The sequence below is a fragment of the Cyprinus carpio genome, chromosome B24 (genome assembly GCF_018340385.1).
Source record: "Cyprinus carpio isolate SPL01 chromosome B24, ASM1834038v1, whole genome shotgun sequence".
In the NCBI taxonomy this organism is placed as follows: Eukaryota; Metazoa; Chordata; class Actinopteri; order Cypriniformes; family Cyprinidae; genus Cyprinus; species Cyprinus carpio.
The window spans coordinates 2204187-2231651 of record NC_056620.1 but is presented as its reverse complement, the minus strand read 5'-3'; the positions used below and the strand labels follow the sequence as shown (position 1 = coordinate 2231651).

At 35.5% G+C, this 27465-nt stretch overlaps 1 protein-coding gene across 5 annotated transcripts in view; it reads left to right on the top strand.

The window, feature by feature from the left end:
* The window catches only part of LOC109070279 (partitioning defective 3 homolog), a 455709-nt gene that overhangs the window by 143085 nt on the left and 285159 nt on the right, over window positions 1-27465 (top strand). For all 5 annotated transcript variants that reach the window (XM_042751639.1, XM_042751638.1, XM_042751637.1 and 2 more), the window contains exon 3: window positions 16504-16687. In XM_042751639.1, coding sequence (XP_042607573.1) covers window positions 16504-16687 — 184 coding nt within the window. The remainder of the gene's footprint in view (window positions 1-16503; window positions 16688-27465) is intronic.

Here is a 27465-nt window from a genome sequence, read left to right as displayed (position 1 = left end):
ACAGTAAGAGAAATTGGTTGAATCAAGCTGTCTGAACTTTATATAGGGCTAGCTATCTAAAACCACTATTTTTTATTTTTATTTCAAGAAGTACTGATAGCGAATTACATTTGGTTCCAGTACCATGATTAAATATTGAATTGAAATATATATTGTTGAGAAAAAGATTCACTTCTAAATTGTCACTCGCTCACTGTTGACACAAACAAATAATTGAAGTATGTTTTAAATAAGAAGAAAAGTGTCAGGTAAATAAGAAAGTAAAATAAGAAATTAGAAGGCCAAAAAGGAAATATAAGGCATTAGTGAAATTGAATGGAATCAGATTTTGAACTGATTCATTGAAAAAGTTTGAAGTGATTCACAGAAATGAATATTCTAGAACTTGCCTCAAATTGTCACAAAAAAAAAAAAAAAAAAAAAAAAAAATCAATAAATGAGAAACTGGTCTAATGACTCACTCTTTATAAATCTTAATAGCTAAATCATTGCAATAGTTGAGTACTTTTATATCACAATTATGAATATAGTCTCAATTTACAATATAGGAAAATATGTGGTATATACTAATGAAGTAAAGGGCACTACTTTAGAAAGAACATCAAACAAACATGCATTTTTGTCTAGATTCTGTGAAAGTCAAACAGGCAGAAGCATTTATGAATATAATGTGAGGGACAGATACGTGGCCTGTGGAAAGTGCTCTCTCTTGCTCTTTCTCTTCCTCATATATTCTCTCCCAGTGGAGCTTCTGGCTGCAGATGTCAGGTAATGACAGGGGTTTCCCTTGAGGCCATCTCTCGGCCCAGACAACCAGACCTGCCTCTTTGTGATGGGGTGTGTGTGTGCGTGTGTGTGTGTGTGTGTGGCTCATAGGCCTCCAGGGGGAATGGTGCAGGTAAACATATCAGCCAGCATCTCTCAATCTGCCATAACTGGGAAGAGGAAAGCAACACTGCAGCCTTTGCTCCGCTTGTTTGTCTTTAGACTTATTTGCATGGGATATTGTGAAATATTATTATTAATTCAAAATGACAGATTCCTATTTTAATATATTTTAAAATGTTAATTATTCCTGAATTTTCAGCATCATTGCTCCAGTCTTCAGTGTCACATGATCTTCAGAAATCATTCTAATATGATGATTTTGTTGCTCAAGACAACATTTCTGATTATTATCAATGTTGAAAGCAGTTGTGCTACTTCATATTTTTTATGTTTTTATTTTTTTCAGAATTCTTAAGCAGAATGAATAGAAAGTTCATAAGGATATATATATATATATATATTAAGTAGAATTAAATCTTACTGACCCTGAACTTCTGAATATATGTTTTAGTAAGCATTATTATATTAAGCATTTTGAATATATTTGTCAACAGTGGCAGAAAAAATTTAATAAAATTCAACGCTTTTCAAAAAAAAAAAAAAAAAAAAAAGGCATACATATTGAGAATTTTTTGTCAAAAGGAAAATAAATGAATATATAAATAAAATAAAAATTTAAAAGTCATAATAAATGTGTCGTTTTTACCTTTATTTTAAATCCATTTTCTTCACTCTGATTCTGTTTAAAATTTTCCTAAAAGTAATATTTTCCATATAAAAGAAAAAAGGAACATGAAATTTTACATGGATGATGAATGCATTACAAAGAACAATATAAAAATAATTTCAACCATTTTTTTCTTTTAAATGATCTGTGCCAGGTTCAAGGTTTTTTAATCTGATAGAATGAAATACAGAAAAAAATATGTCATACCAGCAGCAGCATTTTCCATAATAATCCTCTTTTTCTCTGTTGTCCTCTCATTGACCAGTATCTACGCAAGACACTTGGAGAACATGAGAAACGTTGATGTTTAGGAATACTGTTACCTTATTTTCAGGACATTTCATAATCTAACAGTAATCTTCACCAGCACAGGAGTGTGCAATATGTGAAAAGTGAGTGGATAATTACTGATATGACTGATTAGAATCACGGAGAAGATCTGGTAATTATTCCATTCCCTCGGTTCGCCATATAAACCTAATCCTGTTCGATTGGGCGTTTTTCTGCTTTCTCTCCCTGACCTTTTCCTCCATCACTGCTTAATTTGTCTGCGCAGTTTCTCTCCAGCTCTACCACCCTGGTTTTCTGGCTCTCTATTACGGTCGTTGACGGTCAGGGGACAGTCGAGAGGCAGTGAAGAGACGTTCATGAAATCTCCTGTAGCACTTGGTGTTTTTGATGATTATGGTCATTTTCGGTGCCTCCACATGATCAGACTCTCTCGTCTCCCTCTCGGTAATAGAGGTCAGATCTGAAGACGGACACTATCTTCTGCGTCTCTGTCTGTTTTCACCCCGTTGACCTTCTTCAGATGGAAACCACTGCTCTGGGCCACTCCAGGTGTGACGTTATCCAAATACCAAATGGCTTATTGTCATTTTCTATAGACTATAACCCGACATGTCCATAGCTGTTCTCTCATATGACTACTTAATGACCCATCTGGATGGATATTTGCCCTTTCTTTGGCCTGGATGAAAGCCATTCAAGATGAGGGGTCACTTATGCATCTGTGTGGAAACCAAGTCTGTCTCTTATTCTTCAGTTCCTGCGATTCACGTTACCGAACAAGGCCGGTCTGCTGTGTTTCACAGACAAGGGGAGGCACACCTGACCTCAACCCCAGCCTGAATTTATTAGACTCCGAGAGAGTTTGATTCAAAGGCCGAGTGTATCTCTGGCAGTTTGCCTGTGTGTGATGTAGAGTTTCAATCCTGAGAGACTCTGGGAAGAGTGCTATTCATTCACTCAAGGTTAAATATGAGCGTCTCGGGACGACATGATAATGGCTGATGGAGAAGCTATATATGAACTTATCCATTGTGTGGAAAAATATGTGCAAGATTTTTTTTTAACTCTATAGTGCTAATTCAAATTGTAGATACATGGACATTTTTAACTTTTACTTTGAAAAACACTAGAAGAACATAAGCAGGTTTATAAAGTGAGTATTTTCTATGCACCTGAATTACTTTAGTATGACTGAAACAGAATAATCTGTTAAATTATAAGGTTAAATTACAAGGTTTCATCATTTATTATAAATTATGTTAATAATAATATTATTATTAGTGTTGTGAAATGTTATATAACTGCATATATTTAAAATGTCATTTATTCTTGTTTTAGCAGCCTTCAGTGTCACATTCTTTTATTCAGCAAGGATGCATTAAATTTATCAAAAGTGTCAGTAAAGACATTTTTAATGTTACAGAAGATTTATGTTTGAAATAAATGCTGCTCTTTTGAAATAGACTAGAATCACTAGAAATAAAAAATTTTTTCAGTGTATTCAGTAATTCTCTGCAGAGGTTATGAACTAAAAAAATTTCTTTGTTGGTGTTTAAACTAGAGTTGTGTGTATCTCTGAACTGCACAAGTGCTTGTCAACGTGGGCGTCTGTTGTTGCGTATCCAGTTGTTTGTTGTCATTGTTCAGTTTCTTGTGTTTTTTTTTTTTTTTTTTTTTTTTGACAGCGAATTAACGAGTCGGGCCAGTGTTGCCACCTTGTGGACAAACTAATTAATGCAAAAAAGCTACGCACAGAGTACAGGCAGTTAGAAAAATCAAGCTGTGCATGTGTAATACAGGTATATGATGATGACCAAACTGTGTCACATGCCCTCACTCTTAAAAATAAAGGTGCTTAAAAGGTTCTTCACAGCGATGCCATAGAAGAACCATTTTTGGTTCCACAAAGAAGCATTCAGTCAAAGGTTAATTAAAGAACCATCTCTTTCTTACCTTTTAATAATCTGAAGAACCTTCTTTTGCCACAAAGAAGCTTTCAACTCTTCAGATGTTAAAGGTTCTTTATGGAACCATTTAGACAAAAAAGGTTCTTCTATGGCATCGTGAAGCATCTTTGTTTTTGAGAGTGTTCTAGACATAACCTTGAGCACATCAAGTTGAAAATATTGTTTTAAAATGTATCTCAAGAGTGCTACATCCTTTTCTGTTCCACTGCACTCCATCTAGCGCTTTTTGAAGACTTCCTATGTGACGCCCACTGACTAGCAGTTCTGCACATCTAGCTGAAGCCCTTATTTACTGAGATCCATTCACACACGCTCCGTGTCAAACTGTCATGGGTGTTGGGGCCGCTGCTGATCTGAGTCAGTGGCACACCGAGAGCCCGTCAGCCTTCAGCGCGAGGCCGAGTGAATGGGTGATCCACGCTCGCGTGTCAAGGACGGGCCGCTCTCAGCCCACATGAGCTCAGATGAGTAATAGCGCTGTAACTGGGGGGCCTAAGCCATTTGAAGTGCTCTTTCTTCCTCTTTTCCCTCTTCTTTCTCTCCCTCAGCAGCTGCTTCGTCCCTAGATGCTGATTTTAATTACTTTCCTCTTGGATTTTGTGCATATCCAATGAAGGATTGAAGGGCACATCTTCTGACAAGCACTTTTTTATATTAGTTCTTATAACGCCAACGTTTGAACTCAGGAATACTAATACACACAATAGAGGGCCGCGTGTTTGAAAGGAGACGTGGACGCTGCTGTTTGAATGAGAATAAAGTGGAGAGAAGGAACGGGAGGAGTGCATACTGAGGAGCTGCTGTAGGCAAACTGATTTGACTTATTTCATTTCCTAAAGGCGCTTGGCACAAATGACATCTGAAAGTGCTTTTGGAAGCTATATTTAGACAGCAAGATAAATTGGGACACTGAGTGAATCAATAGAGGATCATAAACGAGAGTTCAGTTAACTAAGAAAGAGTCTGCTGGCGCTCATGCAAGTAATTCATTTCATGTAAACAGAGTATCGTGTTATTAAAAAGTTTCACTCGGATCATATGTTGCGTATTGTGCTGGGATCGATTGGGCCTGGATAGTGAATTTAAGTGTTGCTTTTGAACATTCTTGCAAAATCCACTTAAAACCATCCATCCATCCATCCATCCATCCATCCAGATTTTTTTTTTTCAAATAGAAAACAATTCTTTTAAATTGTAATATTTCACTAAATTACTAGTCTTACTATATTTTTAATCAAATAAATGGCCTTGTATATATTTTAGTGTAATTTTTTTAATGAGTAGAGGTTAATTTGTTAAATATTTTATATATTTTTAGTGAGTACTTTTTTAATTTTTGGCATTGAATGTATAATCAAGAACTTTAAGGGTTTTTTCAAATAAATTTATAATAAATTGTATTTTAGGTTGTCTTTTCTCAAGAGCTAATAAGTTTGTTAAGTTTATTTTAATATTTTTGTCTATTTTAGGTTGTCTTTTCTCAAGAGCTAATAAGTTTGTTAAGTTTAATATAATATTTTTTTTACCTGGTATTTATCACGTTATGGGGACCAAATGTCCCCACAAGGATAGGACATTTTTTAGGTCCCCATGAGGAAAGTTACATATAAATAATTAGAAATTTATAATTTATAAAGCATTAATGGACCTAAAATGCTGTATGCTTAGAAAAAAAGTTATTTGCCAGTGCATAAGATTTTGTATACTAAATTCAGTTATATATTTAGTATGAAACTATGTAACTATAAAGTGAGGACTAGTTATGAATTTATAAAGTTTTAAATGTCTAAACAGGAAAAGGAAACACAAACAAAACAAACACAGTGATATGTTTTCTTTCAGTGTCTGATTTACAAGGCATAAATTTTTCTCATTTAGATGAGCACATAAATAGTGTAACATAAAAAGTGAACAGAAAAGTGAAGTACATTTCAGCCAAGCCAGATGGTGACCCATACTCAGTAATTTGTGCTCTGCATTTAACCCATCCGAAGTGCACACACACAGAGCAGAGTTGAACACACCCCGGAGCAGTGGGCAGCCATTTTTTATGCTGCGGCGCCCGGGGAGCAGTTGGGGTTCAATAAGAAGGGTGGAGAGAGCGCTGTTTAAGTCCTCCCACCCACAATATTTTAATAATTAACCCTGAATTACAGTTTTAATACTAAGTATATATATGTGTGTAATAAGTGTGTGTACCATTTACTGGTATCTTATGACCACTGTTGGGGTGTATGGGAAATGACCAAATGTCCCCAACAAGGATAGGACATTTTTTATAAAGCATTTATATCTGTCCCCTTATTAGGAAACAAGCTTACATTTTAAAATCTAAAAATGCTGAAAGTTTTCTGCGAGGGGTTTTTTTTTTTTAAAATCTAAAAATGCTGAAAGTTTTCTGCGAGGGGTTGGTTTAGGTGTAGGGCGATTAGAATATAAAGTTTGTACAGTATAAAAACCATTACGCCTATTGTATGTCCCCATAAACATAAAACATGGAAACACAGCGTGTGTGTATGTTTGTGATTTTATCTTTCAATTTCTATGATGGTTATGGCTAAAATGGGTCACAATGGTCTACTGGTCACCCAACTGCTAACTATTTGATAATTTATTAAAACAACTTTACATTAATAAACAAAAAACATTAACTTTTTAGTGGCTTATCTTTAGTCAAATGACCTTTATTTTTAATGGCCCTTTATGCAGATTGTTTTAAAGCAGCTATACAGTAATAAACAGATAACAGTAACTTAAAAAAATCTGATATAATATTTCTGACAATGTGTTGTTCTGTTTTTAGACCGGTTTCACATTTAAAACCTCTCTGAGAACTTGCACATTTAAATATTCTATATAAAGGCTATTCATTTTTTAAATCTGAACTATTGTTTATCTAAACTACATAAAAAGTATGTGTATGAAACAAGTCCATTTCTGCTTTTCTGTTAGCATTAGCAGCTTTTTTTCTTCTTTTGAACTTGTTTGAATGTCAGTGTTATGTTCAGCACTGCTAGCATGATCCATATGACATTATGAGCTCTGCATTGCTCTGTAATTGTTTAGACTTTTTTGTTGTTGATCTGACTTTCTCAAATCCTCACATCGCACAAGGCTGAGACCGCGTTGTGCTTCCCTTCTGTGCCATATAAAAGTAACGAGGATGGCCCAGGGTTTATTTCATTAACACGGAGAAGGGAAGCTTATTGGAATTTTTACATTCTGTCAGCACTGTGTAGGTAGCAGCAACACGAGCGTAAAATGGCGAATGAATTCATTTCCCCTGACTCGCGCAGCTCAAGAGAAACTTCAAAGGCCAGTGTTAAAAATCTCAGCCAAGTGGATTTGAAAGGATGAGTCTCTAATCTGTTTAAACTTTGCTTGCGCCGTGTATTTTTACACCGCCTTCCCCACCTCCTCAGCTAACTCACTCTATTTTTCTTTTCATCATCACTTTCAGGTGCAAAAAGTAGCTGTCTCACCATATCTGTGTCTTGGCGAATAGAGGTCAACAAACAGCATCAGTTTTTAGTATTGTCATCAGAATTAGGCTACATTTAGCTTTCAAGTGTTATCACGCCACCTCATTTTGAACTAATTTTGGCGCTATCTTCAGGTTCCCAACCAGGCACAGGAACGCAGTGAATGTTCCCCATGTGGCAGTGCTTTTGAAATATGTATTAAGGTGAAACACAAGGGGGATTTGGAGCGAGAGGGTTGGACTTATTGTCTGAATATTTGATGTTGTTAATGAGAAGCAGAACAGGTTTAAGCACTCAGCATGAGGAAGGCCCGGGCTACTGAAATAATGGATAGATAAAACGATGAAATATTCAAAGGCTTAAGTGTGATGAGAAAAGTTCAGTAAAGCGTGACGGGCCCAAGCCTTTGCCTCAAAGACCTTCAACTGAGACTTTTTGCGTGACCTAAAGTTTCTGCTTCTCCCGACTTTGTCTCTTACATAACAGCAGGAGTTATTCTACAAAAAGTGTGAGGGAAAACCTTATTCTTGTCTCACTTCTTGTTTGGAGTGTCACTGACGAATGGTGTAAGATAGTCGTTTGATGGATGTTTGATTTATGGAAGGAGTGGAGATAGGCAGGATAATCTGAGGCTAAAATGAAATGGGATGATACCGGGATGGTCTGTAACCTTTCAGAGGAGGAAAGTAAATGAAATATCAGTCCTTTTTTGATGCCCTTGCAACTAAATGATGACAAATGCTCAGCTTTACAGACAGTAGAGAGAGAGAGAGAGAGAGAGACCAAGAGACATATTCCTTACCACTTACCCTGGTATAACTATATATTTGTTTTGACATGTATTGTGATTTTAGACCAATGATGGTAATGGGAAAACCATGATACATTTTAGAATGTACCATGCAAATATCATGGTATATCTGATATTTTATACATCACATATGAATAATGTATAATATGAATTGTTAATAAAACAATATATATATTTTTTCATGGTTTTGTATATTATATAATATAGAATATACAATATATAATAATATTTATAAATATAATAATAATAATAATAATAATAATAATAATAATAATAAATATAATATTATATTATATTATATAGAGGCTTTGCCACAGTTCATCTGGATTTAGTCTGTCTCAGTTTGTTCTGTTTCTTCACGTCAGTTTTTTAGACAGATGCTGCTTTACATTTTAACACTTAAGTAAAGTTTCAGAACAGCATCATAAACATGAGTGGAAATCCAAGGTTTAAGATATTTTAAAATAGTGTGAAATGTCAAAACTAAATCGTTCTCTTTAAAATCAACAAAGTCTACAAAGAGCTCATGACAGTATGCAGAGTACTTTAGTTTACTGCTTGCTGTTAAGCTGTCTCACTGCAGTATAAATGCTTTGGCATCATTTCTGCTGGTTGACACTGGTTGTAGAGTCATAAATTGTAAGTTCTGCCATACAACCTGCTCATTGTTACCTTTCTGCTGGCATTTCACTGTAAAAGAACAGAAATGTCACGGTAGTTTCGAAGAAATTTTCCTAAGGTAACAGTTGGATGCTTTGGTTGATAAGTTCGTTTTGCTAGTTTTCATTCATACCCTCATTCTCTACAAAAGTGCTTTGTGTTGTTTCTTTCATGTCTGGTTTTATCTATAATTGGTGAACTAAATGCTAGGTAAATGAAAAAAAAATGGCAGAGTGATTTTAGAGCCTTTTGCATAATAGAAATAAACCTGGTTAAAACCTGTTGCAATTTGCTGCGAACAACTAACAAAATGCTTTTGGCTGAATGGCACACACCATATGTTCTTTGATGACCCTTCATTTGGACTGAATTGCAATTCCCATTGACAATTTTTGATTAGAAGCCCATTAAATTAACCACCCTTGAAATCCTGGCAAGTCCAAAGCGCCTGGCGATGCTGTCATCCGATGGAGCTTGGCGCAAATGACTATGCGATGCAGACGATTGTTTTGCGAGCAGATGTGTTTTGTTGTTTGTAACCGAATGTCATTCATGAGCTGGCCTCGTTCTACACACTCAGTATGTTTGCATTTTGTTAATTTTAGAGGCTTTCAAGCGTGAACTATACTTCAAAACTGTTTCTGTTTCTGCTGTGGAATAGCTGAAGCGTACTTAATTATTTCATTAAAATCCCCTTTTCTTTCTCCCGTCTTGGGAATGAAAATATATAAATATATATTTTTACTTTCATCCATAAATTCTAGTAAAATATTTACTGACTTTAATTGAGTTGCCAGAGGCCAAAAGCTTGAACTTTGTTTTACGTTAAAGCCCTTTGATACGTTGCTGTGCTGCTTTTCTGCCGTGTTTGTAGTTTGTTTACTTTATTTCGCTAGCTTCAGATTTGTCAAGTCCAAAACATTTCTTTTTTTTTTTTTTTGCACCGTAAGACTCCTTTTTATAGCCCAGAGGAGTTTAGTAGAGGTTTCACACAAATGATTCACTCGCATTAATCCCACAGCCTTGAGCTCAGTGTGGATTCACTTACAAAGTAAAAAACCCTGACAACTGATGAAACTTTGACCGCTCGTTTATCCAACCAGTTGGACGTTTCGCCGCCAGCCAGTCTATTGAGCCGCGGCGGCTAATCAAGTTGAGGTGAGCTACTTTGAGCTTTCTCTGGTTGTGTGCGATACCACCGCCAGAGGCTCGGCCGGACCACTTTCATGGTTCAGGCATAAAAATCCTTGCCATGCTCCCATTGAAATGTAGTTTGGAGGTGAGAATTTGATGAGGAATAAAACTTTATTAATCCTCAGTAGGTCTGCTCGGGGGAAAATTGGCGGCTCGGGAGAATCATTTGAAGGCCTGTGTCGTAATTGTAGGCGTAGCTGCAGGAATGTCTTGGTTATATCTTGTTCACCGTCACAGCTATTAAGGTCAAAATGACTTGTTCGATTGCAACTGAATGACATCCATCCTGCTCCAAAAAGGCTTTTGAAGTGCATGACGGTGTTCTGCTTATGCTAATGTCTAGTTGTCTCCATTACTTGTCGATGTCAACTTCTGATTCATACTATAGTTGGCGATCACAATGTCCTCGTCGATCCTGGAAAGATCACACAATATCTTGACTTTTAAAATGAATGGAACAGATCCGCACATCAGGGTCCTGCTGTAATCACCCGACACTTCCCACCGCGAAAGCCTCGAGATCAAAGGGGAAAGACATGAAAGGCACTGGGAAGATTCACCTCACTTCTTTCCTTGGGTTTTCCTGTTCACTCTGATAATGAATGGTTGACCCTGCAGCGTGCATTAGAGGACTGTTAGTTCTGACTTAAGCCTGAAGTATACTTCGGTTTTTGTGTTTATTTTACTAATCAGTTTGTCCACAAGGTGGCAACAGTGACTCGGGCCATTGGTTTATAAATGAAAAACAAATGCGACAAACACAATAAACTAGGCGTCAACAGTGACAGCGGAACCCATAATGAGTGACAGAAAGGGAGACCAATCAAGATCTAGTGAAAAAAAAAAAAAATAAGTATCCAAACATAACGGATCGTTAAAAAAAGTCAGCAACAACAATACTCGCCCGTGTTGAGGAGCACTTGCGTGAGGTGGTTCAGAGATTATGTAACTTTTAAAGAGATTTTTATTGCTCATAACCGGACAAAGGTGAAATGCTGCTTCGTGAAGCTTTGAAACATTTGCAAATCATTTGTTTCAAATCAGAGATTCAGAGCGTGTATCCATCCACAAAAGTCATGGGAATTCAGTAAGTGAGGCTTCGTTATATCATAACATTTAAAAAAAAATAAAAAAATACATTTCAGTGTTTCGCCACTAGGGGAAGACCATAGTGAGTTTGTGAACCATTGTCTATATTTTTTTATACAATTTTTTTATACCCTCAGATCAGTTTTATACATTTGTAGACATTTTAATGACACTTTTGTTAAATAAAAATGTTAATAGTCTCTTATTGGACTGATTAACCTTAACAAAAGGCCTCCAAAAATAAATAAAATAAAATAAAATAAAACACACTTCATATTTAATGACATTTGATGATTTTTAAAATAGCATTTAATAGATGACACTTTCAGTAAAACATTTGCAGTTGGTTTGTAAAATGTGTTTTTATGCATGTCTTTGTTTTGTTGGTTTTATTATATCTGTTCTAGAGACATGATTTGACATTTTTACTTATTATTTTCCCTTATGTCTGTGATTAAAGTCAAAATCACAATGTTGATAAAAAATAAAAATATATAATAATATTAATGAAAGGAAAATGGTGACAGCCCTACTGTATAAGGAGAATAAATGTTGAAATTAAGTGTTTTTTTAGTGTGTTTTTGCTCAATATTAATATAGGGAGAGTTGTATTGGTGTTTAATGTTCTGTTATGTTGAGATTTATAAGGATTCTTATGTTGCAATTTTGAAGAATAGAGCCTGTGGTTACATCGAGGAATTGCAAAAAAAAAAAAAAAGTGACAGTATAATTAAGATTATACTGTTATGATCTGCATAATTACCTTAAAGTTGTGTTCATATATTAGGGCTTACTGTTTAGAGTATAACAGCATCCAAACTGCCTTTTAAAATTTGAAATAAATATAGTAATATGTAACAACATGATTATAATTCTGAATCCACCAGAAACTTTATGACTTGCTAATGATGGATGTCACCTCACAGGGATTGGCTGTCGCCCAACATTTTAGCCCAGCCTTTATTTAAATTTCAGCATTTCTTGTTTCTTGTCACAAACGTCTCTCACCAAAACATGAAACTGATCCGTCATCCCATATTTGTCACCGGTTTATTTGTAACCATCATCATTAGCATTTCAAACCAGTGCAGACAAACAGTGTCTGTTTCTGGCAGGACACGTCCATTCTTATCTTCTTATGTCCATATACAGAAGCAACAGCTAAGGAAGGAAATTGAAGTATTGTATTGCAAATTTGTGATAGAGCAGAACTGAACTGGGCCTGTAGCACAAAAACAGCCCTTGAACAATTTGTGCACTTAAGATAACAGGCCTGTGGATGCTTCTAAAACCCTGCAATCTCTTTGCCTCAGACTGGAGCTGTTTTTCAGTGAAGGTCACATGAAATTTTATTTTACTGTCCCGAGTCTTTTTTCATTTCAGTTTTGTTTATGCTTTTCTCTAAAAGTATAAAGATGACAGTCATGGATGTGAGGCATATGCTGGACTTTTTTCTGTATATGCTAGGAATAAAAATTAGTGGTGGTTTATTTAGATTGTTAAGTGAGTTTTGAGTTCCAACTCTTTGCTGAGCTTGTACAGTCTTCACTTATATATGTTTGATTCAGTATGCTGATTATTAGTACAGAGGAAATGATTAAATGATTAATGAACACATTTGTGTGTATACAAGTATAGCAGCAAGGTAGAATTTGATTCTGAATCTGTTTCTCAGTAACATAAAAAACCAATAACTCATTCTAAAAAAACAATAACTCCATCAATCTATTGAAATCAATATTTTAAAAAAAAAAAACCAATTCTCATAATATTATTGCACATTCCAAGTAACATAAATCAAACTGCAGTTGGGTTGTTTTGATTAAGTAATAATAACTTAAACAAATACAGGTAATTTACAAAATTAAAGGTCATTGAAAGTATGTGTTTTACATATTAAAAATTTGTTTTATAGCAAAAGCAGATAACTCCACATTTCATGTTTTAGAGTAAAAAAAAAAAAACACTTGTTTAATCTTTATAATCTCCTCAGATGACAGTGTAGATGCCTGACAAATGTTGTTGTTGATCATAAACTGTATGGATGTGATTACATGAAATACACAGAGCTTTTCCCTCACCATTGTAACCCGCTGCTCATGCAAATCAAGTTCAAAAAAAATAACAAACCAAGTGTGCAAGAAGATATCACAGGTTCATCAAGTTCGTCGAAATTATCCATCCTCGATCACTTTTTGTCAGCTTTGACGAAACTCATCTCTGCTAGCACGTCTTTTCAAAGTGAAAGTAGCCTTGTCACCTGACCTGAATAGAGTGTGCTGATTCGCTAAAATGGACTTATCGGCTTCTGTTCAAAAACAACAATGTCTATGCCTTGAAAGTGGACAAAACCACTTCATTTATTTATTTTCTGTTTTTAATGTATTATGATGATTAAAAATCTGAATATATTGCTTTTAAAAGTAATGTTTTTTTTCTGATTCTAAATCTACTAGTAGATTGATTACTACTAGTTAAATTTTTAATCTACTTTTCTCATTCAGATTCTTCTGATTCTCAGTCTGCTGATATTGAATTGTATATGTTTCTGATTACAGATCTTCTGATTTAGAATCTACTGATATTGATTCCGAAATTAAAATGGCTGATTCTGCATCTGCTTAAAGTATTTATTATAAACACATCTTCTAATCTATGTGTCCTGATTCTTCGGCTTACTTAATTTACTTAAGTCTACTGATTCTTTGAATTTTTGTTTCTGATTACAATTCTTTTGATTCTGATTCTACTGATATTTATTCTGATTATGGATCTACTTAAAGCATTTATTTTGACTGATTTAAATCTAAAAGTTTAAATCTGTGTATACTGTTCTGATCCTCCGGATTTTTTATTATATGATGATTTATTGATCCATCCATCAATCCATACATACATACTTCTGAAACTACGGTGGTTTTCAATCTGTTTATTCTGAATTTCAATCTGCTGATTTTGAATTGTACGTATAATTCCGGTTCCAGTTCTTTTGATTCTGTATCTCTCACTATTTTTTCTGGTTTTGAAACTAATTCTGAATATTATTCTGTTGATTCTGAATAGGGCTGTGCAAAAAATCGAATACGATTTTCATGCGCATCTCATCAGTAAAGACGCTCCTGTGATTAGTAGTATATCTCCAGCACGTGCGTTCAGATCAGGGTTGCCAGGTTTTCACAACAAATCCTGCCCAGTTGCTTCTCAAAACTAGTCCAAAACTAGCCCAATCGTGTTTCCAGGAGGTTCCCCGATAAAAATTGCATCCCGGGGTTAAAATGTAAATTTTTTGGCAGGGTTGCCTTGGTAAAATTCGCATTTTGGGGGCTAAATATCACGTTATTGGTATTGGGGTCACTTCAACCCGCGGACATGGAAAAACAACCGCAGACTTGGCAACACTGGTTCAGGTGGAGCGGCATTTACTACAGAGCCGTAGTCCACCGACAAGCTACACAAAATCGCTTTCAAAATCGACCAAGAATCACCTGCGATTTTTAAAATCGATTTTGTGTAGACTGTCAGTGAATTACGGCTCTGTGTAGTAAATGCCAACCAGTGTTGCCAAGTCTGCGGTTGTTTTTCGTGTTTGCGGGTTAAAGCGACCCCAATACCAATAACGTGATATTTAGCCCCTAAAATGTGAATATTACCAAGGCAACCATGCCAAAAAAACGTACATTTTAACCCCGGGATGCAATTTTTATCGGGGAACCTCCTGGAAACGCGATTGAGCTAGCTTAACACACGTCCTGGTAAGCAACTGGGCAGGATTTGTTGTGAAAACCTGGCAACCCTGATCTGAACGCACGTGCTGGAGATATACTACTAATTACAGGAGCGTCTTTACTGATGAGATGCGCATGAAAATCGTATTTGATTTTTTGCACAGCCCTAATTCTGAACATAATAGTTCCTGTGGTCCTGTGGAAATTGACATGATGACTTTTTTACCCTCTCAAACCAGTGTTTTTGTCATTTCCCCCCTGCAAGGGTTATTGAAACAGCAGAGAGCTGTAGCTGCCAGCTAAAACTGCAGTTTACTGGCTATTCATGGAGCTTCAGTGCATTTAGGCCTAAAGACGGGCCTCTTAAGTCCCCATAAATGCTGTGTGATTTATAAACAAATACCCCGTTTGATTTCGAGTGCAGACTGAAGTGACTGAAGTGAGCGGCGGCTCTCCATCTGAGGACTGTGTGCAGAAAACGATTGAGCCACACAATTAGCAAACAGACATGCATCTAAACATCAAATCAAATACAGTTGGGTAAAAGATAATGATGCTAAAGAGATCTGTGTCAAGAATGTACAGCTATTCAGATACAAATTATTATTAGGATGATATTTTCTCAGATATTTTAGTATTTAATTGTTCTTTTTTCATGGTTCTTTTTAGTTTAGTTATCTTTCTTTCCTAAAACTATCTATGCAAAGAGACACATTTAGAGCCAAAAGAGCTCTCCAGCGAGACGAGCAGTGGTCATGGTGATAAGCAGTCTGTCAGCGCAGTGGCTGCATCGGCGTCTTAAGGGCATTTATTTGACATTCTTTAATTGGGCCAAAGAAACAAATGAGTGGTCACTTTAAATTAGGCTGTTCATAAACTATTTTAAAATCAGAGCACGAGTGAGAAAGACGGTAGAGAAAAAATATAACCGGGCTTCTGGTCACAGTTCTGCCTGCTAGCGAGGAGTAAATAGGAAAATGTGAACCATAGAGCACCAGCGTTTACAAATCAACAGACGCAAACTGCTTCACACAATAGCGTCTCTGTGTTGGCTTGCATGTGACTTGCTGGTTCCATTTATTCTGGTGGATGTGTGAACTGTTAATGTCGGCAGAAATCAGGACAAAAGCTGGTGAATTAACCTCCCCGCTAACTCCTCTATGCAATTTTATCCTTTTTGCGGCATTATGCAGTGCAGGGGTGTGTGGCTTCGAACTATTTTATCCGTAGTACATTTGCTCACCATTTAATAAAACTAATCTTTTTTAAATGTTTCATAGTATAAGTCCTAATTTCTCCGAATAGGAGTCGACCCAGAGGAATATTTTATTGCTAGCAGATTTCTCTTTTATAGCTCTGGAGACTATCAGATGTTTGATTTAGTCTGAAATGTGCTCAAATAAAAATAAACAGAGGTTCATACATGCCATGTGGCACAGAGAGTATAGAGAGTCGTTGTGTGTTTCTTCACAACTAATTTTTGGGTTGCAAGGTTTGGTATCTTATAAATCGAGCAAAATGTCAGATAAAAATAGTGGAAAAAAAGGAGAAAAACTGGTCAGAAATCCAAGTGGACTTTTTTCCCCTTAAAGTGTAAATATCTCCTGTATACATGAACATTTCTAGTTGCATTATTTTATAGGAAGGTGGTCCCTCGTAGGGTATTTACATATTGTTATATCAAATAGATCAAGCAGTGTGATTTACATAATTGTTTGTCTGTCTTTAGCTGGTGGCGGTGTACGAGGAGCAGGACCCTCATCATGGCGGAGACGGCACCAGCGCCAGCTCCACAGGCACCCAGAGTCCAGAGCTCTTCAGCACGGGTGAGCTCAACTCAAGCAACCTGTCGGCCTTCCAGCCCTACCAGACCAGCAGCGAGATCGAGGTCACCCCGTCGGCCCTCAGGACCAGTGAGTGACCCTCCCAGTCAAACTCTATTCAAACACATTCAGTCCTAAACAGATGCAATATGATCATCAGCAAATACCCACAATCCTCACTGAATGAGAAAATGAAAAGGATAAAGCATTGTGATTTTATTTAATTGAGGTTGATTATTCTGATTCTGTTGATTGTTTTTTACAGTACTTACTAGGGGTGTAACGATACACATTTTCGTATTGAACACTTTGGAACGAGGCTTTCGGTTCGGTACGCATTACAAACCAAACAATTCGATTTGTTGGATAAGTCCTATTACATTTGGAAAATAAAACAGCTTAAAGTGTATGAAATATAATGTTCTCAGTGCCACTGCGCTCAACAATGCAGACCAAACAACGTAACTGTTTCTGTTTTTGATTTGATTCTTCTGCCCATCAGTCTGCTGATTTTGATTATGATTTTGAATCTAGTGATTTTGATTGTGCTGAATCTTCTTATTTTGAAAGTAATGATTCTGATTTGATTGTTCTGATTTGCATTCTGCTGAATTCAATTCTGATTTTGAATCTACTGATTTTGATTTGATTCTTCTGATCGTCAGTCTGCTGATTTCGATTATGATTTTGAATCTAGTGATTTTGATTGTGCTGAATCTTCTTATTTTGAAAGTAATGATTCTGATTTGATTGTTCTGTCTGCTGAACTCAATAATTAAATTCAAACTACTAATCTACATATTATATTCTGATCCTCGTCAGTCTGCTGATTTTGATTATGATTTTGAATCTAGTGATTATGATTGTTCTGAATCTTCTTTTTTTGAAAGTACTGATTCTGATTTGATTGTTCTGATTGGCAGTCTGCTGAATTCAATTCTGATTTTGAATCTACTGATTTTGATTTGATTTTTCTGATCATCAGTCTGCTGATTTTGATTTCTGAATTTGAATCTACTTATTAATTTTTGAATCTTCTGATTTTGAAAGTACTGATTCTGATTTGTTTGCTCTGATTGTCAGTCTGCTGATTTTGAATCTACTGATTATAATTGTTCTGTATCTGAATCTTTTGATTTTTAAAGTACTAAATCTTATTTGATCCTTCTAATAATCAGTGTACTGGTTTTTATTCTGATTTTGACTCTACTAATTATCATTCTGAACCTGAATCTTCTCATTTTTTATCAGTCTAGTCTTTAGTCTGCTGATTTTGATTTCTGAATTTGAATCTACTGATTCTGAATCTTTCAATATTCTGATTTTGACTGTCAGTCTTCTGATTTTGATACTGACTTTGAATCTACTAATTCAGATGGTTCTGAATCTTCTGATTTTAATTTTAAAAGTACTGATTTTGATTTGATTGTTCTGATTGTCAATCTGCTGATTTTGATAATGAATTGAATCTACTGACTATTATTGTTCATTGTTATCACTGAATCTGAATTAGGGATGCTCATTTTAACCGGTTAACCAAAAATAAACAGAAAAAAATTCATACCAATTATTACTATCAAATAAACCTAATTTATCAAAATATTTTAAAAGGTTTGCTACATGGTTAAAATATGCTATGCATATAAAAAATTAGTTTTTTTTTTTTAATAAATATTAATTAAGAAATAGACCTAATGCTGACTCAGAATGTTTAAAAGTCGCATTTTATTATTTAATTAAGAAATAGACCTAATGCTGACTCAGAATGTTTACAAACATAATAATAAAGGTGTAAACATAGCTACTTATTTTAGTTCCCCTCACTCCACAACAAATCCTTTCAATTTAACAGTATAAAGAAAAAAACAAGATAAAAATATTCAAGATGATATAGGAAAAAAACTAACATCAATAATCTGAATCTTCTAATTACTAAAACGTCTGTTGTCGGTTAGAAATGAACATCCCTAATCTGAATCTTCTGATTTTTTTAAGTACTAAATCCTATTTGATCCTTCTAATCATCAGTGTACGGGGTTTGTTACTGATTTTGAATCTACTTATTCTCATTGTCCTCAATCTGAATCTTCTGATTTGATTCTTCTGACTGTCAATCTGCTCTTTCATAATGATTTAGAATCTACTGATTATAACTGTTCTGAATCTAAATCTTCTGATTTTGAAAGTACTGATTCTCATTTGATCATTCTACTCATCAGTCTGTGGATGTTGTTTCTGATTTTGAATCAGCTTGTTTCTTTTGAAAGTGTACTTCAGTCAGTGGTGTGCTGTCTGAGGAGAGGAGGTGTGTGGGTTCATAGAGCACAGTGTGCGCTCTGTTAAAGTTGTGTTTGACACTGGACGTATGGGGACTGACCTTGACAGGAAGGCGGGGTTGAGCGGGCAGGTGATATCATCAAGGGAAGTGCTGCTAGAGAACAGCGAGACACACTCAGTCAGGTGTGGAGAGAAGAGAGGATACAGCTCTGATTAACTGTGACAGCTCAGATTCAGCCTGATCCACACACACTCAAGAGTTCACATCATACAGCCTCATTTCAATATATATCAGTTAGCTCTGATTTTGTGATTGAATAAAGAGTAAAGCATTGGAGAATGTGGATGTATTTTTAATTTTATGATGTGGTGTGCATAAAAACAAGATGTTAATGGATGAGGAGCAATTGTGAACTGATCCATGCTTTACTCTCCAAGAAAACAACCTCTGTTTCAGTCCTGCATGGCCTCTTTCCAGAGCACTCACACTGATAGTACTTCAGGTGAATGTGTTCCCATGTTACCAGGCTCTTCTATTGTCTATTTGAACCACTGATTTTATTTATTGTTGTGCTTTCTAAGCCTCCACTGAGGGAGATCTGGAGTCAAGCACATCTGTTGTGTGAATTCCCCAGCATCATGTGAATGCTGCCGGCAGGAATTTGATTCTTCTATAGGCCTATTTGTGTGTGTGTGTGTGTTGTACAACACTACACCAAAATACACTGCAGATGACCCTCTGCAAATTTTCCCAAGGTTTATGAAGTTCTATCAACTAGAATAAACAGATAGCAAAATCAGTTCATACCAATCAGTTATTATATAATATTTAAGTTATATATTTAATTATGCAACATATAGAATTGATGCACTGTTGTGATTATTATCATCAACAAACTATATACAGTACAGACCAAAAGTTTGGAAAGATTACTATTTTTAATGTTTTTGGAAGAAGTTTCTTTTGCTCATCAAGCCTGCATTTATTTGATCAAAAATACAGAAAAAACAGTAATATTGTGATATATTATTACAATTTAAAATAATTGTTTTTAAATATATTATACTTTAAATTATCATTTATTTCTGTGATGCAAAGCTGAATTTTTAGGATCATTATCACATGATCCTTTAGAAATCATTCTAATATGATGATTCATTATCAAAGTTGGAAACAGTTCTGCTGCTTAATATTTTTTCAGAACGTGATACTTTTTTAGGATACTCTGATGAATAAAAAATAAAAAAAAAAAAAAAAAAAAGAAGCTATGTTTTTAAAATATAAATATTTTGTAATAACAATATACAATACTGGTCAGTAATTTAGGGTCAGTAATTTTTTTTTCTTTCTTTTTTTTTAAAATAAAACCAATACTTTTATTCAGCAAGGATGTGTTAAATTGATAAAAAGTGATAGTAAAGAATATATATTAATTAGAATATATATTATTATAATTTTTTTTTATTTTGAATAAATGCAGTTCTTTTTAACCTTTTATTGATCAAATATATTAGACAGCAGAACTGTTTCCTAACACTCATAATAAAATCAGAATATTAGAATGATTTCTAAATGATCATGTGATAGACTGGATGTTACATGTGACACTGAAGGCTGGAGTAATGATGCTGAAAATTCAGCTTTGCATCACAGGAATAAATTATTTTTTAAAGTATATTCAAATAGAAAACTATTATTTTAAGTTATAATAATATTTCACAATATTACTGTTTTTTCTGTATTTTTGATCAAATAAATGCAGGCTTTATGAGTAGAAGAGACTGTCTTTCAAAAACATTAAAAATAGTAATGTTTCCCAAACTTTTGACCTGTACTGTGTATATATATATGTGTGTGTATGTGTGTGTGTGTATATATATATATATATATATATATTATATAGATATATATATATATAATATGCCATTTATTTAATTATATATTATAAGTCTCTATTTAAGGATTACAGTGCAGCCAAAAAAAATGAATGTCGGTGTGACAATAGCTCATATACCAAAATATATTGTCAGGCATATTTAGATCAAGCATCATTGCATTACATTAAAAGTCTCTATTTAAGGATTACAGTGCAGCCCACAAAATACTAATTACAGTAAGTATCATTTTATATCTGTAGAAATCTCTGCCACGATCTTTCAAACAGCTAGTCTTTACCCATTAGAAGAATCATTTAAATAGAATAAAATGTAGAATGATAACTTAGGCCTATTCTTTTATATATTTTAATAAGTGCAGGTCAGAATAAGTACTGTATGTTGTTTCATTTGTACATGAATATGTCTGCTGATGGAACATTATTTCACCTGTATTTTTTTTCACAAAAGTTATTTGAAACATTAAAGTAGACACTTTATTGTGCATTTAACATGCTTTCTATGTATAGGCCTATAGCGTCTTGTCTTTGACACATATATCAGTTCACTTTAGAACAATATAAATTCACATAGTTTTAGTCGATACTGACAAAAACAAACCCACTTGCTGTGTTCCAAAACATATTGAGCTGCCAGCCAAAACAGCATTTTAATGCACTCCGAACACTGAGGCTGCTCCATCCTCATGCATCATACACTTCAGTTTGACCAGATTCAGTATGTATCCTTCAATCCCACAATGCATTGCAACAAACAACAAAATAGTTCTATTACATTCAGTGTATGAAGTCTCAGTGTGGTTTTAGATAATTAAGGACTTTTTTTTTACCCAATATTTGATGTGAAAGTGGTCTTATTGTAATATTGTGCAATCAGAATCAATGTGTAAGGAAAGTGTGAGGAGTGTTTTTTTTTTTATTTGTTTATTTTCCAAGTAACTTTCTATGATTGGTTCTTGCTAAGCAGAAGGATAGTGCATTAGGTTTTGGAACATTACTTCACTTTGTATCCTATTTTGGGTCCATGCACATCAAGATTTAAGCTTAAAATTCATATGAATTTACAGTATAATGAAAACGATGCATACTTTTTTTTAAGCAATTTTAATTAACAGTTTTACCTTTAATAGTTAATTTTACATTTACATTATGATTTCAAAATTGCATTTACATTGCATTTACAAAAATTAAAAAATGTTTATCATTTTAGAGCATTTTACAATACACGACTCATCAGCTTTCCATGTACCATGCCAAGATTACTGATATGACATATCCTGTTTGCCCTCAGCGACAAGCTTGATTACGGATAACCAGCTTTCTTCATCAGTCTTTCTCTCTGTCTTATTCTGATGATAGATAAAGAGTGAGAGCCTTTCTTGATGACTTCCCCAAAAAAAATGTCTTAAAAAATGTGCCAGGACCTCAGGAGAACGGAGATGAGGATATTACTCCAGCAATAACACAAAATCACAGCTGCGGCAGCGGCGAGACGGTCCTTGAGTTTGGCTGCCGAAGCATATAATCACAGACATTCAGAGTTTTCGTCTTTGCGAATTTGCATTGATTGTTCTTCTTCGAAGTAAGCGAAGAGGGAACGAGAAATCTTCCCCTACGTTTGATTATTAAAAAAAAAAAATCTTTCAGCAGAGGTCAGGGCAACTAATAATTGGATTGGTGATGAGATGTAAATTATGGTAATGAATGTAATTTGCTTGTAATTATACAGAACCAAGCGTCCGTCTGACTTGCCTGACACCAAAGCGTAATCTTGTGAAAAGTCGAGAGAAAGAAAGAAAACTTTAGAGCTTTACGACACCGTCGGCTGGTGTTGAATCTTAATGACGGCGCACCGCTGTTGGTCTGTCTGATTTATTTTCAGAGCGTTCTGCAGTGCAGTCGGAGCGCTGGCTGATATATATAAAGTCTTTGTAGTGTGTAGGGAGATGTGGAGCGTGTGTGGAGCGGGGGACGTCCCCGGTGGGCTCAGAGAGGCAAGCACTCATTAGTAGGGGAGTGTGCTGCACTCAGGTGCTTTACCCTGGGGCTCGCCGGCCGACACGCGGCCTCTCTCCATCACATGGCCTGGATCTCTTTAGCTTAGCTTCAGTAACTCTCCTCGGCAGCCCTTGTATCTTTCTCACCAGCACCTTCACTCTCCCTCATTACCGAGCCTCCTTCTCTGCTCTCGCTCGGCGCATCCCGTCATGCACTTGGGCAGACCGCTTTTTAGGTGTTTGCTGCTTATGTAACCATCTCACGCAACCACATGCTGAAAGGAAAGGTTCACAGGAAAATGACAATTCTGTCATCTGTGCATTCATTATGATGTTATTTATTATGAGAAGACAGAAATAAATGTTGAGTGTAATGTTCCCGTTGCTGAAGTGCAAACAATGAATATGAATAGGGATATCACTTGATATCACTCCCAATTTTACAAATAAGCAAATATATATAATAAAACAGGGCAAAAAAAGAGAAGGCATATGATAGAACAAGATTTTTACATTTTTTTTTACAAGAAGTCTCTTACGCTCACAGTTTTTTTGTTTGTTCATTTATTTTACAAAATACAGTAAAATAGTAATACTGTGGCATATTATTGCAATTTTAATGATTTATTTAAATATTGTTACTATTAGTATATTAAAAATGTATCTTATTCCTGTGATTTAAATCTGAAATCATTCTAATACGCTGATTTGCTGGTCAAGAAAAAATTATGATGATTACTATTAATGTTGAACAGTTGTGCTGCTTCATATTTTTGTAGAAACTGTGATTTTTTTTTTACATGATTCTACAGAAAATTTAAAAGAGCAGCATTTATTTGAAATATATTTTTTTTCTAAAAATTTTAAAACCTCAACTCTCACTTTTTATAAATTGATGCATAATTGCTAAATAAAATATATTTCAAAAAAATAATTTTATTGACCTTAAACTTTTGAGCAGTATTGTATATTCAAAGGTCATCAGTTTGCATGTTTGCCTCAGCTTTGATATTATTAAGGCCAAATACCGTCAGTTTTCATGTCTTGTGACTATGACTGATTGTAAAGTTTCTATGCATGAAAGTGACATTTTATGGTGTAATTTTGCTATATTTCATGTGTAAAAGAACTGCACAAATATTAGTGAAGTATATTGTTTGTGTTCCACAGAAGAAAGAAAGTCATGATGGTTTGTAACCACAGAATTTGTATTTTTGAGTGAACTTTACCTTTAAAAGCACCCCTTCTGGTTCATCCCACTGAAATACACACCAGGTAGAAAGCATGATAAAATAGGGCAGTTTTTGAAAAAGAACATACTGTAAATGACCCTCCTGGTTTGCTGCACCCCGCTGTTTAGTAATAAAACCTCAGAGATGTGTTTTTTTATGTTTGTCCATTGCTATATTCCCCCAGAGACAATCCACAGGGAGGTTCCAGCCTGTCGGCCGCTGCAATCTCACTGAAGGGTAGGGGATATAAATGCAGTCACGGCTAACAGGGGCTTCCCTGCCTGTGCGCCATCACACCGATGACACGCCGGATCCTCAGCCATTAGGAGATTGCCTGCGGGGAAAAGTGCAGACACCTGCGGGCAGGCCAGCGTTTATATAAACAATTTGTTTTGTGGCTGGCCGCTGGGACACGTCTCTCGCTCGCTTCCTCTTGCTGTGGTCTGGTAGAAGTCATTAGGAGGATGTGTAGGGACATGAACACTCCACACAATGCCGTTATTATTAATGAAAGACTAGCGTTTTACATTCTAGCTAGATTTTTTCATTATCTGAAGACATTGTCAGTAGTTCATGTTGTGATCCTGGGGTGTTGTGTGCTATTAGGATGTTGCTTTATGGTGGCAAATGTGGTCTGAGAAGTTGCAAGGGTTAGTAAACTGAATTATACTTTGCTGTGCAGTGTCCGTGACTCCGTGCAGCATAATCTTCGGATGTGATACTTCTCTTACATTACAAAAAATACCATGAAAAATATGCATACCTTCAGAGGGTAGTTTAGAAACTAACATAACAAACTGCATTAATTGGTTTTATTTTGGGTCTGTGTAGTTTCCTTTAACAGTGAAATATGCGGGTCAAATTGACCCGGTAACATCATAATGTTAATAGACGTTTTGTACACACATTCCAGACCACATAAAAAGTGTCCACACTTTACAGGTATGTTCATGACCCTAAATGAGAAAAAGTTACACAATTTCAGACAGCTACTGTATTCCAGTATTTCCAAAAACTCGAAAAGTAGAAATGTGTTATCTTCAATGTGGTTTTAGGTAGCTATATATATATATATATATATATATATATATATATATATATATATATATATATATATATATATCTATAAAAAAATAAATACAATTTTATATTTTTCTATAAATTAATTTTCAGTTTTCATTTTAATTAACTATAATAACCCTGGCTTGTACTGCTAATTCTCACATCACCTAATTTCACCACTCTCTCTCTCTCTCTCTCTCTCTCTCTCTCTCTCTCTCTGAACCTCACTCTCTTCTTTGTTGTTTTGGTCCAAAGGTTTTGACATCATCTTTCTTTCTTTTAATAACAAGAGCAGAATCAGTGCACTGATATGCATGGCTGAACGTGTCTGATTGCCCATCTGTTTTGTGTTTTGTTTTTTTGCGATTGTGAAAGTTTCTCTCTAAAGATCCAACCATCACGTCTCCTCATGCTAATCAGGCTAGCTCTCAAGCATGCCAAACGGACCTCCAACCAGACGCCGAAATGCCCTGAAACCACCCGCTAAAATCAAGCTGCGTGCCTGTGGCATCTCACAAAGTGACTTTTTGCTCTTTGTCATTGAAGTGCCTTTTTGGTAGTGTGTTGGAGCAGTGGTTTATTCACTGTGTCATCTCTTCATCACGCTACCCTGCTCCATTAGCGACGGTAACACAAATTAATGCAAAGGGAGCGACAGAGACCCCGGTTTAGCCTTGACACTGGAGTGGGCGGAAAGCTTACCTAATTCAAACTATTAGTCACAGAGCTATAAAAGAGACACAGTTTAATCTAAAGCTTATTATGGCTGATAGTTGTAAGCATTTGCACTGTAAAACAGGGGGAAACAATTATTAATGAGGTGTGGCAAAAACATCCTTTGGGGACAAGTTTTGTACACCAGTGAAGTTTGATTTTTGGGTTTATAAATGCCATTATGGTATGATGATAGTACCAGATTGTAATCTGTACGGTGGTGCTTTGATCTCCATTTGATTTCCTTTTTTTTTCTCCATAGGGAAAATAATTTTTAACAATAACTTATAAACCTTTAAAAACAGACTTAGCGTGAACTCTGAAGAAATCAGTTCACATTATTTCAACTTATGTTTTAAATAATCATGTTTAACCTTTTAACCCGCACCTGGACACCGGACACTGAATGTGGAATTCTTGGAATTCTGTGGAATTCTTGGTAAAAAACTACATTACCCATAGTGCTGCAGAGACAATCCACCAATCAGAGTTGCAATGAGCACAAAGCTCTGCCCACTCCCATGAAGCACCGCAAATGAGTAATCGAGATGGTTTCCCCATGCTCTCAAAACACTTACACATTTTAATATACGTATATGCATATTTTGCAATAAAATTAAAATGTTTTTTTTTTCTATACAGTCAACAACTTAGAATGGATAGTTATATATTTCTAAATTTTAATTTATGTAATTTGCAGTGGTTGATGGGATTGTAGTTCTTTCCCTCACTAAAGCTGTTAAGAACCTTTGTCTTTTGTCCGATTTTCAAAATCCTTTGCTTCCAATCAAGTTTGTACTGTTGTGATTCTCCCGGTTGGTTTGGTTCATGGCTCATAGCAGTTTAATGAAGACTTTTTTTAAATCCCTATAGGAAAAATGAATGGAAGCATTACTTCCAGAACCATCGCCACTGAAAAAAGTCAACAGCCGCTGTTACACTCTATTGTGAATAGTGCAATACAAATACATTTGTCTTGACTAGCAAACACCGGCGCAATGACCCAGATTTTTGCACAGGTAAACAACACTGGTTTTCTTCAGCCTCCTTAGATGATAACAGTCTTGTTTTGAATGCTATGATTGTTTTTGAAGCATTGCTGTGGTCAGATCCAGTGTTGTTTTGCGAGACCGCCTGCTCTAACCTTGCAAACACTCTTGATGTTTTCACTGATCCTTTCTCTTGCTCTCAAAACATCAATCGAGGTATCATTGCATGTTTCTACCTCCGGCTTCTTTTTTTCCCTCGTCCTCCTCAGTGCTAGCATGCTAAGTCAACTCCTGCAAAAGAAAGCGGCAGTCTGTTAGCCACCTGGCTCAGCTCTTCAGCAGAGACACGTGGTGGATCATTAGCAATGTCACCCAGTCATCTGCATTCATCGGGCACGGTGCATTTCAAGCCCTTAATTCAAAGGCTGACTACAAAGCGACGTTCACTTCAGTGGGATCAACTTTGTGAATGCAAACTAAGGCGGGATCGCTTTCGTTCTGCCGATTCCCATGGTGCTGTCAGAATAAAACACCCACATAATTTGTGCTTGTGTGTGGAGAAAAACACACACAAGCGTCAGAAGTCAAAACTCTGGAGTTCATTAGAGTTTATAGTGAACATGTCTCCTCTGCTCTTTGAAAGCTTTCTACATATTTAGTCTTTTTTTCTAGTCGTATGAGGGTCAGAACTGGGATCGGCTT